We start from the raw sequence: 15,430 nt of genomic DNA on the forward strand, positions 1-15,430 counted from the left end.
GACCGCAATGTTTACTTCCTGAACATTGTGGACGAATACTCCCGTTTCCCATTCGCCCTCCCCTGCCCAGACATGACCAGCGCCACGGTCATTAAATGCCTCAACAGCCTGTTCTGCCTGTTCGGTATGCCGAGCTACATCCATACGGATAGGGGGGCGTCCTTCATGAGTGAAGAGCTACGCCAGTACATGCTGTCCAGGGGGATCGCCACAAGCCGTACCACCAGCTACAACCCCCGGGGTAACGGTCAAGTGGAGCGAGAGAACGGGACAGTATGGAAAGCAGTCACTCTAGCTCTAAGGACCAAGGGCCTCCCTATCTCCCGCTGGCAGGAAGTCTTCCCAGATGTGCTCCATTCGATACGGTCGCTATTGTGTACTGCCACTAATGCCGCGCCTCATGAGCGAATGTTTGTCTTTCCCCGGAAATCCACCTCGGGCGTATCCATGCCGTCATGGCTCTCCACCCCGGGTCCGGTATTCGTGCGAAGGCATGTGAGAGGCCACAAGACGGACCCTCTCGTGGAGTCAGTGCACCTACTCCACGCCAACCCCCAATACACGTATGTCCGGCACGCCGACGGAAGGGAGGACACCGTGTCCATAAAAGATGTCGCCCAAGCCGGTAACGACAACAACCACGACAACAGCAGCAACAACGATCACAGCAACTCTTACCCACCCACTACTCTTTCATCACCCCCGGAAGAACATCGACCAACGGTACCCCCACCAACTACCCCTTCAACAACCCTGGCGGCACCCCCGGCAGAGACCCAGGAGGCCACCGGGGACACCCAGCCGACACCCGCGGCACCACAACAGCCACGTCGGTCGCAGAGGACTATCAAACCCCCGAACAGACTAAATCTATAGAAGGGGTGAATGTGATGAAATATTCCATTCATCACTCATTGGTATTCTCTGCCTGTGACTGTGGTTGGTTTCAGTTTCATTTCCCTTACCTCAGTTCCGTTTCCTCACCATTGTATTGTACTGTGTGTAGGGCTCCGCCCATACCTGGCCCCTATGTAAGCTGGCCCAGCCTGCATCACATCCAGTACGGCAGACCTCTGGATGGAAAATACCTCTCCTCTGTGTGTTACCTTCTAAGTCAATAAAAGCCTTGTTTTGTTTCGCTAACATCGAGTCTCGGATTTATTGAGGCACATCACCCTCCATCATAAGATCAGGCATAGGGCTGGTGCGGTTCAATTTCATTCAAAACGTCTCCAATAATGAAGCAGCCGATGCCAGGCTACAGAAGTAACTAGATAACATTCAGGCTTGGGTTGACAAGTGACAGATGGTATTAGCACTACATAAGTGCCAGGCAGTGACCATCTCAAGAGAAAGCCCAGTCATCCCACCTGTACTTTCATTTGCACCACCATTGCTGGGTCCCCCACCATCAGTGGGTCATCATTGACCAGATGCTGAACTGGGTTGACCATATCAACACCTTGAATACAAGATCAGGGTAGAGGCTGTGTATTCACCTCCTAACCCCTCAATGCCTCTCCACCAATCTACAAGACTCCAGTCAGGAGTGATGATGGAATACTCACCACTCACCTGGTTGGGTGTGGCCGCAAACACACAAGAAGCCTGACACCATCCAGGACAGAATATTTTGAATGATTGGTGCCTCTGCTACTGTGCCTGTAGTATGTATAATCTACAGGGTGCACTGCAGCAACTTGCCAAGTTTACTTTGACAACACTTTCCTCCTCTGCTCCCTCTACCACCAAGAAGAAAATGCCCCCCCAGAAATTTCCAAAAAAGCAGCAATATTGTGGGAACGCAATCACCTTCAGTTTCCCCTCCAGGTTGTACAAAAGCCATTCCTTCATTGTTTGGATCACAATCTTGGAATTCCTTACCTAACTTATGGGAGCACTGTCCGCCCAAGGACAGCAGCTGTTCAAGGAGAAGGCCCATCACCACCTTCTCAGAGAAACTAGAGATGGACAATAAATGCTGCCTTGCCAGCATAGCTTACATGCCAAGAACATTTTTTAAGAAGCTGGCTTGATAGGGCTCCCTACTCCAACAGTAGAGACAAACTGGACTAATCTTGTGCAAGTGGTATTCCAAGATATCAAGAGTGCAGCTACTTGGAGTAAATTGCAAATTTGCAGCAATTGCCACTGCCTCGGCTCAGAGGTGTAATTGAAGAGAGCAGTGCACAGCTTTGCTATTGATCCTAGACAGACACATCCTCCATACTCCCTGTGAGGCAGTACTGTGGAATCATTATAGTAGTACCTTCCAGTAAAGTGAAGGAAAATTGTGCCTTTTAGATGTAGTTTTTCTTCAAATGAAATCGAATTTCACATGAGGTAATTTTCACCCTCCTGCTCCCTTGTGATTTATATTTCCTCATTTATTTTTCATGTGTTTATTTGCACTTGTGTGTTTTATGGTTTACTGAACTATATCGTATGGTCTCTACAACCTATAATTTGAGTATTTGAGTGATTCATGTGTAGTTTTGTGTCCATCGTTGCCAGAAAGCTTTTGGGATATAAATTTGTTGTTTAAACGTACTTTACTAAAACTGGTGAGATAAATTTCATTTTAATGCAGCAGGAAGACACGGCCTGCGCTTGAAGGGGAGCAAGTTCAAAACTAATCTGTGGAAACAATATTTCAGTGAGGGAGCAGTCAATCTATGGAGCAGACTCGGAGACAGTGGAAGCAGTTAGTATTGATCCAAATGCAAATTGGATAGATTTTTTTTCAGAAAATAACATTTTGGGATGCAGTATATGAGTAATTTGAGACATGATGTGGTAAGTGTAGCATGCTTGGGAGGGAAAAAATTGACTTTAGACCTATGGTTCCGAAAGTTCTTCACCACTGGGCTTTTCCTCGTATCATTTCTGGGTCTGTTGTAGACTAATTGATAGCGATTGATTCCTATGATTAGTCAACCACTCCATTATTGTTGAATCATGCGACTACCAGGATGGTAGAAGGCAAACTAGATGGACCTTGGTCTTTATTTGTGTAGCAATTGCTATGCTCCTATTCTCCTCACCCGTCATGACACAGGGAGATGTGTTCTTCCATTCTGATCACAGAAAGAGATTTCATCTCTCCAGAAACATTGAAGATGACTCAACAAATGAAACTGCACAGATTAAAATTCCATGTCCTGTAGGCTTCAGATTATACATTTCTTAGTGAGATAAGTGTCAGTGTTCTCTTTCAAGCCCTGCCCCTTCCCAGCTGCTCCTAGCTCTATTACTTAATCATTTGGATGGCACATGAATTCTACTTCAAAAAAACTCTTTAGAAAAGGAGGTGCCTGACATCTTCAGAATTTTAATTGTGCCGAAACAAAGGGGATCATTTTAACCAAACCTGTCGAGCAGGAAACGGGCGGTTCAGATCAGACGCCCTTTTTACAACCCACTCCATTTCACTTTCCTTTGACTTCAACGAAGAGGAAAATCAGGCGGGGTGTAAAACAGAAGGCCAATTCGAACAATCAGACAGGTTGAGTTAAAATTACACCCCTCCCCATCCCGAGTGTTTTAGCTTAAAAACAGTTAGTTAGATGTTCAGTTCTCCAAGGTGTATTTGAATACGGTACACTCTGACCTCCTATCCAACTGCTATCCCACAGTATGTCCTTTGTATTCATTACTGAGCAGTCTGATGGCACATGTGTTTGTAGCTCCTGTGTGGACTCCTTGCACTTGCCGTAATAGATTTACCTACCTAAATTCTAAACTAGCTTCATGCTTGAAATTGTTAAAGCTCTTTATAAATACCTAAATCAGTGTGTTGCAACACAGTGGGGGAAATTTAACCCCCAAGGGCAGATGGAAATGTAAAAATTCTTCTGCCCACTTGGTTTTAACAGAGGCGGATCAGGTGACCAATCCGATCTCAGGAGGCGGGTCAAGGAGAAATTATGTTGGGGAACAAGTAAATGGCAGAGGCTTTAAACAAATATTTTGGGGGGAATTTTTCAGAGGGTCAGCAGGTGCGTTTGGTGGCGGGTCAGGTGCGAAATATTTTTTTTGGACCGGGTAGGGAACCCACTGTCAACCCATCTCCACGCTAGTTTCCCAGATGTCGGGTTTGTCATCGCTGAACAGACCCGATATCAAGTGGCGGGGGAGGCAATTTAGATTATTAAGTGCTTGATAACAGGCACTTAAAAAACTATTTTAAGCTCAGCTTTAGATTTTAAGACTTCGCCCACCTCTTCCCCGCTGCTCGGGGAATCAGGTCAGGTAAGGAGGTCGGGAGTTATGTCAGCATAGGATGATTTCTTAACTTGACAGCTACAAATGGTGTATAAAAGCTCCCATTTCATAGCTGTTCACTTTCCAAGGATCGAAACTGTTGTTTACTGCGTTTGGAAGACAGATTGAGCTTTATGCAGGTTGCAAGTGTTTGGAGCAAACTCTCTATCCAGTGTCACCTTATTGGAACAACCTCTCACAGTTGACATCGCTTCTGTCATCTCAACTTCACCTGCCATCTATTCCATCAGCATCAGTGCCCTTGAAATTATCTTGCTTTGGTCCTCAGAATCCCATCACCAGCAACACCAGCCTTCTCCGCAATCAACTGATGCTGCACAGGACATCAGCACCCGACCACATTGCTGCCAGGGACGGCCTCACCATGGCCAGATTTACATCACTTGACGCTGTACACCCTGATTGCCACATGATGTGCCAGGTTGGCACCACCCCACACCAACATCCTAAAGCATCCCTACAATGCCCAAGCCATTCCTTTCATACTCATCACCATTGTGGGGGTACCATTATGTCTCACCATTCACTGCAACTCACTAAGCCACTTCCAAAGGTGCACGTAAATCTGTCCAAGAATGCAAAGTGTTGAAAATAAAGACTTAAATGTTTGACAGCACATTAACTGAAACTTCACATGAACATTGGCTAAAACACCCAAGTTGCCTACCCTTGTGTGTTTTTACTTGGTATGATTGGAGGGAGTCATGAGAGAGCCTGGCTGCAGCCATGCACTTTTGTGCAGTGCTTGTCATTGTTTGTAGCACTTCAATGCTGTAGAACACTGACACCACAACTATCATAATCAATTTGCGCATGGTCCCTTTAAGGAAAACGACTGATGACGCATCATCAAGTGACGCCATCAGACCCGCATCATTCAGTTGGCTGGCAAACGCGCTGGGTGGGCTTAACAAGCCCGATGAGCGTAAAATCATTTCACAGCGCGGACTGGAACCAGTAATGGGGTCGCACCCCGGCCACACCGGACCCGCCGAGGTAGGTGAAATCCCGGCCTTTGTATCTGTCTTCACAGTAGAAGACACAAAAAGTATACCAAAAATAGTGGGGAACCAAGGGCCTAATGAGAACGAGGAACTTAATGTAATTAATATCAGTGGAGAAAAATACTTGAGCAACTAATGGGACTAAAAACCAACAAATCCCCTGAAAATGATGGCCTACATCCTCGGGTTCTAAAAGAGGTGGCTGCAGAGATAGTGGATGCATTGGTTGTGATCTTCCAAAATTCCCTAGATTCAGGAAAGGTCCCAGCGGATTGGAAGGTAGCAAATGTAACCCCTCTATTCAAGAAAGGAGGGAGAGAGAAAACCGGGAACTACAGGCCAGTTAGCCTGACATCAGTCGTCGGGAAAATGCTGGAATCCATTATTAAGGAAGTGGTAACAGGGTCCTTAAACCATAATATGATTAGGCAGAGTCAATATGGTTTTATGAAAGGTAAATTGTGTTTGACATTTATTAGAGCTTTTGAGGATGTAACTAGGAGGGTAGGTAAAGAGGAACCAGTGGATGTAGTATATTTGGATTTCCAAAAGGCATTTGGTAAGGTGTCACATAAAAGGTTGTTAAGCAAGATATGGGTACATGGGGTTGGGGGTAAGGTATTAGCATGGATAAAGGATTGGTTAACTGACAGAAAACAGAGAATAGGGATAAACTGGTCATTTTCAGATTGGCAGGCTGTAACTAGTGGGGTGCCGCAAGGATCAGTGCTTGAGCCTCAGCTATTTACAATGGCAAAATACTGTGAATGCTGGAAATCTGAAATAACAACAGAAAATGCTGGAAACACTCAGCAGGTCAGGCAGCATCCATAGAGAGAGAAAAACAGAGTTAACGTTTCAGGTCTGACGAAGGTTCTCAGACCTGAAACGTTAACTCTGCTTTTCTCTCTCCACGGATGCTGCCTGACCTGCTGAGTATTTCCAGCATTTTCTGTTGTTATTTCAGCTATTTACAATCTATATTAATGACTTAGATGAAGGGACTGAGTGCAATGTATCCAAGTTTGCTGATGATACAAAACTAGGTGGGACAGTAAGCTGTGAGGACGCAAAGAACCTGCAAAGGGATATAGGCACGTTAAGTGAATGGGCAATAAGGTGGCAGATGGAGTATAATGTGGGGAAATGTGAGGTTATTCACTGGTAGGAAGATTAGAAACACAGAATTTTTTTTAATGGTGAGAAACTATTAAATGTTGGTTTTCAGAGAGTTTTGGGTGTCCTAGTACAAAAAACGAGAGTTAGCATGCAGGTACAACAAGCAATTAGGAAGGCGAATGGCATGCTGGCCTTTATTGCTGGAGGGTTGGAGTACAATTCTACAGGGCTCTGGTGAGACCACACCTGGAGTACTGTGCACAGTTTTGGTCTCCTTATTTAAGGAAGTATAGACTTGCCTTAGAGGTGGTGCAACAAAACTTCACTAGATTGGTCCCTGGGATGAGAAGGTTGTCCTATGAGGAGAGATTGAGTAGATTGGGCCTATACTCTCTGGAGTTTAGAAGAATGAGAGGTGATCTCATTGAAACATATAAGATTCTGAGGGGGATTGACAGGGTAGATGCTGAGAGATTGTATCGCCTGGCTGGAGAGTCTAGAACTAGGGGGCATATGGGGCTGACCTTTCTTCACTCAGAGTTGTGAATCTTTGAAATTCTCTGCCCCAAAGTGCTGTGGATGCTCAGTTGTTGAGTATATTCAAGGTTGAGATAGATAGATTTTTTGGACTCCAGAGGAATTAAGGGATATGGGGATAAGGCAGGAAAGTGGAGTTGAGGTCGAAGATCAGCCATGATCTTATTGAATGGTGAAGCAGGCTAAAAGGGCCATTTGGCCTACTCCTAATTCTTATGTTGTTATGGTTCTGATTATCCCGATCTCGGGAGGCGGGTTGGTCCCTGAAATCATTTAAGGCGGCTGCGTGTCTCCATTTGAACTGGATTTTTATTTTTAAAACAGAGGCTGGGATTCCCAGGCCTCGGGAATATCAGCAGGTAAAAGGAGGCGAGAAGGGCTGGATCCATGAGGCAAATGCCTTTATTGCACTGCTTGTGGGCCAGGAGGTGCAGGAATGTTTTCCCCAAGCCCAACAAGTTTTGTTTAATTTGCCCCTGCCCCCCCCCCCCCCCCTCCCTCCCCAATATCAGACTTACCTGGCATCCACTCCCTGGGTGCTTTCCAGCCCGATAAGAGATCTGGCTAGCTGTCGGTCGGGAAACCTTTTAATAATGTTACTTTCTGCAGGACGTCATACTTTCCCGTCTGAAAATCGTGGTTGCCCATCTGAAAATCTTTCCCGGCCCAAATAACTATCTGGGCCAGTGATTTTTTTTCCAACCTTCCTTCCTTCTTTCTTTCCAGCCGTCCATTCTTCCCTTCCATTGACTGGGTACCAAACACAACAACCTGATTAATTTGTGTTCCTTGGAATCTAGGTTAAACTGAAGTGCTGCTCCCTATGTGTCGCAGCAAGCATTGCAGGCGTGAAGCCAGCTCCACCCAAAACCCAACCCCCACCCCCCGGGAAGCCCTGGCAATCCTGGGGCAACCTGAAAGGGGTAGAGACTCGGTGTAACTCCATTTTCCCCTGAGCTTTCCACCCAGGAAATGGGTATTCCTGGAAACATCACAGATAAATCATCTCCTACTTAGATTAGCAAAGGGCAGTAATACTGATCCCAAGTGTAAAGAGAGAGGAGGGAAGAGGAAAGATTAGAGGAACTTAGGCTTTACAGTTTGCGAAGAAGATAGTTCAGGGAAGGGCTCATTGATACAATTTGAAGCTATGATAGGAGAGTTAAAGCAATAGAGGGGTGATAGGCCGAAATTAGCTTTTTCACTCCTTATTTAACTGTTATGTTATCTAGGGGCATTTTTAGGCTATTTTTCCTGTTGGAATTAAAATACAGGATACCTGTTTTTTCTGTTCCACTAATTTCCCCCACAACCAAGCTCTTCTCCTGAATAGAATCATAAAATGGTTACAGCACAGAAGGAGGCCATTCGGCCTGTCGAGCCTGTGCTGTCTCTCTGCAAGAGCACTTCAGTTAGTCCCACTCTCCTGCCCTTTCCCCATAGCCCTGCAAATTTTTTTTTCTTCAGGTACTTATCCAACTCCCTTTTGAAAGCTATGATTTGAATCTGCCTCCACCAACCTTTCAGGCATTGCATTCCAGATCCTAACCACTCGCTGCGTAAAAAAGTTTTTCCTCCGGTCGCCTTTGGTTCTTCTGCCAATCACCTTAAATCTGTGTCCCCTGGTTCTCGACCCTTCCGCCAATGGGAACAGCTTCTCTCTATCTACTCTGTTACCTCATCAAAAAACTCAATCAAGTTAGTTAAACATGATTTACCTTTAACAAATCCATGCTGGCTTTCCTTAATTAATCCACTCCTTGCTGGATACAATTCTATGGGAGCCCATTGGAGCCTTGCACAAATAGCCAATGTTCAAAGGTGAGCCTCGATGGCATTGTTGGTAGACTATTCAACAGTGGCGACATCACAACTGAGCCAGAGTCCAAGCCCAATCTTGTTCTAATCCAACATCTACACCTACACACTTTCAGTAGTGTCGGGATTGGAAACCATGGACCTTTTCCTTTCCGCCCCTTACTATTTCCGCCCCTACCCATTCATGGCACCTCAATTGCTGCCTAAGATCGAACTTAACCAGAAGTCAAACCTGGCATCTTCCTGGTCTGTAAGACTCAGCTACTCAAGGTCGTATACAGCTAAGCCTTTGGGGAGCAAAAACATAGGCCTAGTTAATGTCAGCTGTTTATTAAAAATCCAAAGAATATATCTAAGCAGCCTTAAATTGTATACAGCTGTGTCTGTCATGTGGTTGAGTATCTGGTGTGTTTCCAATGTGAGCAATTGCAAGGTTTATGCTATATTTTAGTGTGGGTTTGGCTAAAGTACTGAAACTTATGTTCTGAAGGAAATATTTATTGTTGGAAATTATTTTTAGCATTTCATTGTAGCTTACTGTGAGTTGACAATTTGCTGTGGAAAATATTCAATATACATTGGGTTGGGTGCATAGCATAGAGGACACACTAAAGGGGTAAGGAAAGAGACTCGCAAGCAGAGTGTGTGAGCAATCAACCCCAGGCCATTGCTGCTGCTATTTAAGTCCTGCTGTGTATCTGGTTTATACACCACATTGTGAGATAACATATGTCTTCATTCTGTGGTGGAAGGTTGTTGCATGTTCTGTTATAGCTGATGTACCATGACTGAGGTTGTTTGACAGTTCAATGTGAAGACAAACTGGCTTGTATGCATACCACAGAGCATTATGAAAAGAGCAGGCACTTTTTTTTTAAAGCTTCAAGAATTATAACTGTTTTATAAAAAAAAAAAAATTCACATAAGGGAGGAGAGTTTAAAAGGCAACTAATACTGGATGTGTGCATGCGCACACATCATGTAACGTGCGATTTTAGTCATCAAACATAACCGGTTTCAACAGTAAACCACCAGCATTAGATCTGTGGGGTGTGATATAAAATAATGTATTGAGAAGTTCAGATGACATTACAAACCAGTTGGAATTCATGGGGCCAGTCTTGTTCTGTCTTTAGCAAGATTTTTTTTGCTACATGTGCCCTACAGAGCAATGGATATTGAATTTCCACAGTTTTATCACATAATCTGCGCTGCAGTGATACTGGTTTTATCTCATTTCAGGTTAAAGGAAAGGCATGGACTTGCATTGATGTAGCACCTTTCACATCCTCAGGATGTCCCAAAGCACTTCACAGCCAATTTATTACTTTTGAAGTGTAGTCACTGTTGATAGGTAGGCAAACACAGCGAGAACTCACAAGCGGCAGCAATATAGTGATGTTAGTTGAGGGATAAATGTTGGGAAAATTTGCCCACTCTTCGAATAGTGCCATGGGATCTTTTATGTCCACCTGAAAAGGCAGACAGTCTTCAGTTTAATGTCTCGTCCAAAAAACAGGCTGCATAGCATTGGACAGTTTTTCATTGCTGCAGTATTTTAGAGAGAATTGCAGTGCAGTAAATTTCTAAGTGACCAGTGAGACTATGGAATCTGCTGTTATATCATACTTTAAAGAAGTACAGTTTATGTAAATGACTGCAATTTTTTTTGGAGTATTTTCAACATGTTTTGAAAAATTTACCATGTGCCAGCTACAAGATAAATCACACGGCTAATACAATTCTATTTTTAAAAAGAATCTAGTGTAAGCCACTTCACAGTTTTGTAACCAACTTATTCAATGGAGCTAATGTGCTGTGTGGTTCAGACACCTCCGTTATGAGAGCGTTTATTGTGAACAGCATTTGGAGGTTTTGATGCACCCAAAGAGGCGAGTTATTGTACTGAATTCCCGTTTCTCTTGCTTATGGTGAGACATTAAGCTGAGACCCTATCTGCCTGTTAAGGTGGACATAAAAGATCCCATGGCACTATTTAAAGAACAGCAGGGTGTTCTCCTTGTGTCCTGATCAAAATCCCTTCCTCCACAAACACCACCATAACAGATTAACGTAATTTATCTCGTTTGCAGTTCATAGAACCTCACTATGTGAAATTGGCTGCAGAATTTGCCTACATTCCAAAATAAGTCATAGGCTGTGAAGCACCTTTTAAATATCCTGAAGATGTGCAAGGTGGTGTATAAATGTAAGTTGCTTCTTTAAATGTAATGTATGTTTGTAAATAGCAAACATGATTTTTGTTTTTACATTTTATATTGCAAGTGGCAGTCTCATTCTGTGCCTAATCTCGGATCATTTAGCACATTGGTAAGTAGAAAAGAACAAAGATGCTATGATGACTTCTTGTAGCTCTTTTTGGTTTTTCAAATTTATTTTTCAATAACAGTATAAAACATATTTTTAAAAAAACAGAAAATTATTACTGTAATAGATCCTCTGCAACATTGGCTTGTCAAAGTGGCCACTGCTACAGCAGTTTTCAAAACCAGCAGTTCCAGGAACTATTAAAAATCATGCCTGCTGCATTTACTGTAACTGTGCCTGTCCCATAGAGATAACAGGGTCATAACCTTTGTCCTTTGTTCCACTTTACTCAACAGCTTGTCTAAAATGTCTATATTCAGGTTTAAAGAAACATGTACCGAAAGTCTATTAAAAGGCAGAACTCACTCACTACTTGAATGTTACAGTTTCTAATGGATATTTAACATAGTAAAACACTTCCAATACAGTACTGGAATTATTTACTTGGGAGCATTATTGAAAAGGAAAAACTACAGTTCTTCAGCCATAATTCACTGTATGGTAAATGTCTATTTAAATTTTAATCTGAGAAAGTCCAGCTAAATGGTCAGTTCATTCTACAATTTTTGGATTTTGGATCCACCATAGCTATCTATTAATACTTTGAGGGCACCGGTATTTTTTTGTCCTAAGATTTTAAAATGCACAGTGGTTCAGCACGTTGGGGCTCCAGCATGTAGTACCACAGAATGGAGGCGTGCCTGTTTAGTTCTCTTCTGTTCTTCTGAATTTGTGATCTCTACTCAGCAGCTTCCTACAGGAGGAACAAAAAAAAAACTGGAGGCAAATCTCATCACTGGGTCACTATTCTGTGTCTCCTTGTGGTTACATAAAGGATAGCAGGGAGTGGAAGCAGGAAAGTCCGACGGAGCAGCAAAGGAGTTGTAGAAGTGGCTAGACAATGGACACAAGTGGACAGAACTATGGCAGGTGAAACTCAATGCAGATAAGTGCAAGATCTTGCACAATGGAAGGAAAAAGTGGGGACATGCTTGTTGGAGTACTATGTGCAGTTTTTGGTTCCACATTATAGGAAGGGTGTTGAGGCAATAGAGAGATTACAGCATGGATTCAGTAGGATGCTGCCGGTGGAAAAAATCCAAATATGAAGAAAGACTTGAAAAATTGGGGCTGTTTTTGTTCGAACAGAGGAAATTGCAGAGTGATTTGATAGAGGTGTTTAAAATTATGATGGGCTGGGACCGTGTAGATAGAAACAGACTGTTTCCAGTGGATGAGGGATTTAGAACCAAGAGCGAGAAACTTTTTTTTACATCAAGAGTTGTGAGGCTGTGGAATGCATTACCAGAATTCATGATTGAAGCAGAGACCATCTCCACATTTAACAATAAGTTAGATAGGTGGTTGAAGGAAAGGGGAATAAAGGGATATGAAAAGAGAGCAGGAAGATGGGATTAGGACTGCTGCTCATGTGGAAGATAAACACCAACAGAGACTGGTTGGGCTGCGTTTCCATATTGTAATTTCTATGCAGCAGTACTGAATTGGGAATGAATTGAATTTTGCTTGTATCTTATTTGTGAATGTGTATTTGAATATAATTTTGAATTTACTTTTTTATTTGAATAAGTCAGTACTGTTACATTCCTCTGAACTTTTGGCAGAATTTGCAGCAAGACTTGTTCCTAAATAGGCTAGTTTGCATTTTCCTTGCTTAAGGTCGTAAGCACATGATTGGGCTTCTGAAAGGTAACTGCAAACCCACAAAAAAAACTGTGCAGCTATTCTAAAATTTAAATAGGATGTTACTTCAGTTTTTGTACAAATTATGGGTTTGGTCACTTGTTGCAATATAAATGGAAACCTACTTTACTGACATTCATATCGGGCTGCAGAAATTTAAAAACACAATTTGAATTTTAACATTCATCTAGTGCATTTAAACTTGCATAGTAAATCTTCTTCCCCCTCCCCCACTTCCCCCAGTATTCCCTCTGACACAATCACTGATGTAGTCAGTAGCCTAAACAGTAGATCCTTTTCATGTATATATCATTGCTTATTCTTATTCATGCCAGTGTAACAGTATCGCAGTAGACAAAGTAAAAAAGATGGAATCAATTTTGATTTACTATTCAATTCCACAAACCAATCTTTATTCCTCACACATATTGTGCATAATGGAGAGGTGCGGTTAGCTTTATGAATTTTTTTTAGTTTAAATATTTTGAATTCAATATGTAGATGTTTGTAATTGGAAGCAGATGAGAATGTATGATGATGTCAATAATTGCTGAAACTCAAGTTAGAAATCTAGTGCTACATTGCACCAGGCATCATCATGTAATGTAGTTTAAAGGGACACACCGCCATCATGAAAAAGGAATTTGCAAACCCTTTTGGTTTGTGGAAGAAGAGTAGTGCACAGCTTTTGCTAGGATGTCAGTCAAATGATGCACTGATCTATTTTCAATACAGCTTATGGCGTTGGATTGCTTGCAAATGATAAAAGCGCGACTAACTTGAAACTTTTGCCAAAAGACATTGTAAATTATTTTGTTTCTATATTTAGCTTAGTATTTTTTTTAAGGGCAGGTTACAATTGTAAGTTTCCACACTGGTCCTCTCCTCGTGTGTATGTAGATTATATATGCACACCATGGAAAACAATCATTCTTTAGTGGTTTTTTTTTGGCTGGGAATAAAGTGCAAAGAAGTAGTGTCATGTTTCAGGCCTATGATCATGGTGTGCCCAATTGAGAGAACAATCATTACATGATCATTTTTGTTACTGTAAAGGAAAATGGGATTTTCTACAATAATACTCCATAAGGCCATGGTGGGGCTTTATTCTGAAGTGCATCTTTTTGGGCTCAGCAAAGGAAGTGCGGAGCAACCTTTGGAACCATTTAGTGTCTGTGGCTTCGATCAGTACTAACATATTTAAACTGTGTTACATTAATTTCCACTCTCTCATCCACAGTGCTGCTGGTGGTGAGATTTTCAACCAATGTGTAGCTGAGAGGGAAGAGGCCTTCAAAGAAAAAGACGTCAAACGGCTCATGAGGCAGATATTAGAGGGTGTTGCTTTCTTGCACAGAAATAACATAGTCCACCTTGATTTAAAAGTAAGTGTTACGTGTTCTTGTTTTAAAATTGTATAATACCCTTTCCATTTTAACAGTTGTTACATACCAGGAAGTTGGATGGCAGCTGAACAGGGTGCAGCGAATTCACATTAAAAGTCACTTGGCTTTTTATGTGGTATGTGTAATATATATCTCTATCAAGATAAGGAATAGCCATTTTTGTGAATGAAAATTTTTCCTTTATAGATAAGTTGTTCATATCCAGCACCAATTACTGTCCAGTGTTACATGGGTCAGATATAGCTATGGAGCTCCGATCCCTCTTAAAATTTCGCCCTTGTGTGATTTCGATGGTAACTTTCCTTGCACATCTAAGAGCTGAATTTGAATGTAGCCCAGACTAATGGAAATTAAAGTCTCCTTAGTCGGGGAGGAGATACCGGTGGCACTAAACATAATTAAATGGGAAGAATGCCAAAGAATTGGAGGGTGGTAAATATTGCACCTTGTTCAAGGATGGGGAAAGAGCGATAAGTAAATAAATCTTAGGCTGGTTAGTCCTATCCCCATTGTGGATAAATTTCTAGAGTCCACAATACAGGATGAAATTAGTTAACACGTAGAAAGGGACAATCAACATCGATTTGTATAGAGTAGGCTGGGATTGACTTATTTTCTCAAAAATTCAGTTAAATAAGTGTGTAGATAAAGGGTATACGGTGTTATAGACATGGACTTTCAGAAGCCACTTGATAATTTGCTACATAAGAGGCTTGTTATGGAAATTGATGCATATGGTATTAAAGGAACCTGGATAGAAGGTTGGTTAGGCGACAAAGCAAAGAGTAAGGGTATATACATTTCAGATGAGCATTAGTGTACCTCAGAGATCTGTACAATGACCTCTTTGTTTTCCATTTATATAAATGATTTGGACAATGGCATAAGAGGAATAATATTGAAGTTTGGGGCATGGCAAGCTGAGAAGGATTGCAGGTGGACATAGACAGGTTAATAGGGTGGGCAGATAGGTAGCAGATACAGAAAATGCAAAGTAGTAAATTTTGGGGAACAGAACCGTGAAAGGAAGTATATGCTAAATGTTCAGATTTTTAAGAGTGGAGGAACAGTGATTTTCAAGGGGCATGTAAGTAGAAAAGGCCATAAAAAGACAAATGGCAATCGACGTTTTTTACATTTAACAGCAAGGAAGTGATGTTGAATTTATGCCAGATATGGGTGAATCCGCTGTTGGAGTATTGCATGCAATTGTGGGCCCTCCATTATAGG

General features: G+C 42.2%; 1 protein-coding gene across 7 annotated transcripts in view; it reads left to right on the plus strand.

Moving 5' to 3' along the window:
* LOC147117240 (serine/threonine-protein kinase 17A-like) overlaps positions 1-15,430 on the plus strand; it is a 120,765-nt gene that overhangs the window by 75,783 nt on the left and 29,552 nt on the right. For 5 of the 7 annotated variants that reach the window (XM_085988049.1, XM_085988054.1, XM_085988052.1 and 2 more), the window contains 2 exons: positions 11,049-11,093; positions 14,035-14,179. In XM_085988049.1, the coding sequence (XP_085844175.1) occupies positions 11,049-11,093; positions 14,035-14,179 (190 nt within the window). The remainder of the gene's footprint in view (positions 1-11,048; positions 11,094-14,034; positions 14,180-15,430) is intronic. The other 2 variants (XM_085988056.1, XM_085988050.1) reach the window with 1 other exon arrangement.

The sequence above is a fragment of the Somniosus microcephalus genome, chromosome 5 (assembly GCF_052327205.1).
Source record: "Somniosus microcephalus isolate GS21.2 chromosome 5, FLI_Smic_1.0, whole genome shotgun sequence".
In the NCBI taxonomy this organism is placed as follows: domain Eukaryota; kingdom Metazoa; phylum Chordata; class Chondrichthyes; order Squaliformes; family Somniosidae; genus Somniosus; species Somniosus microcephalus.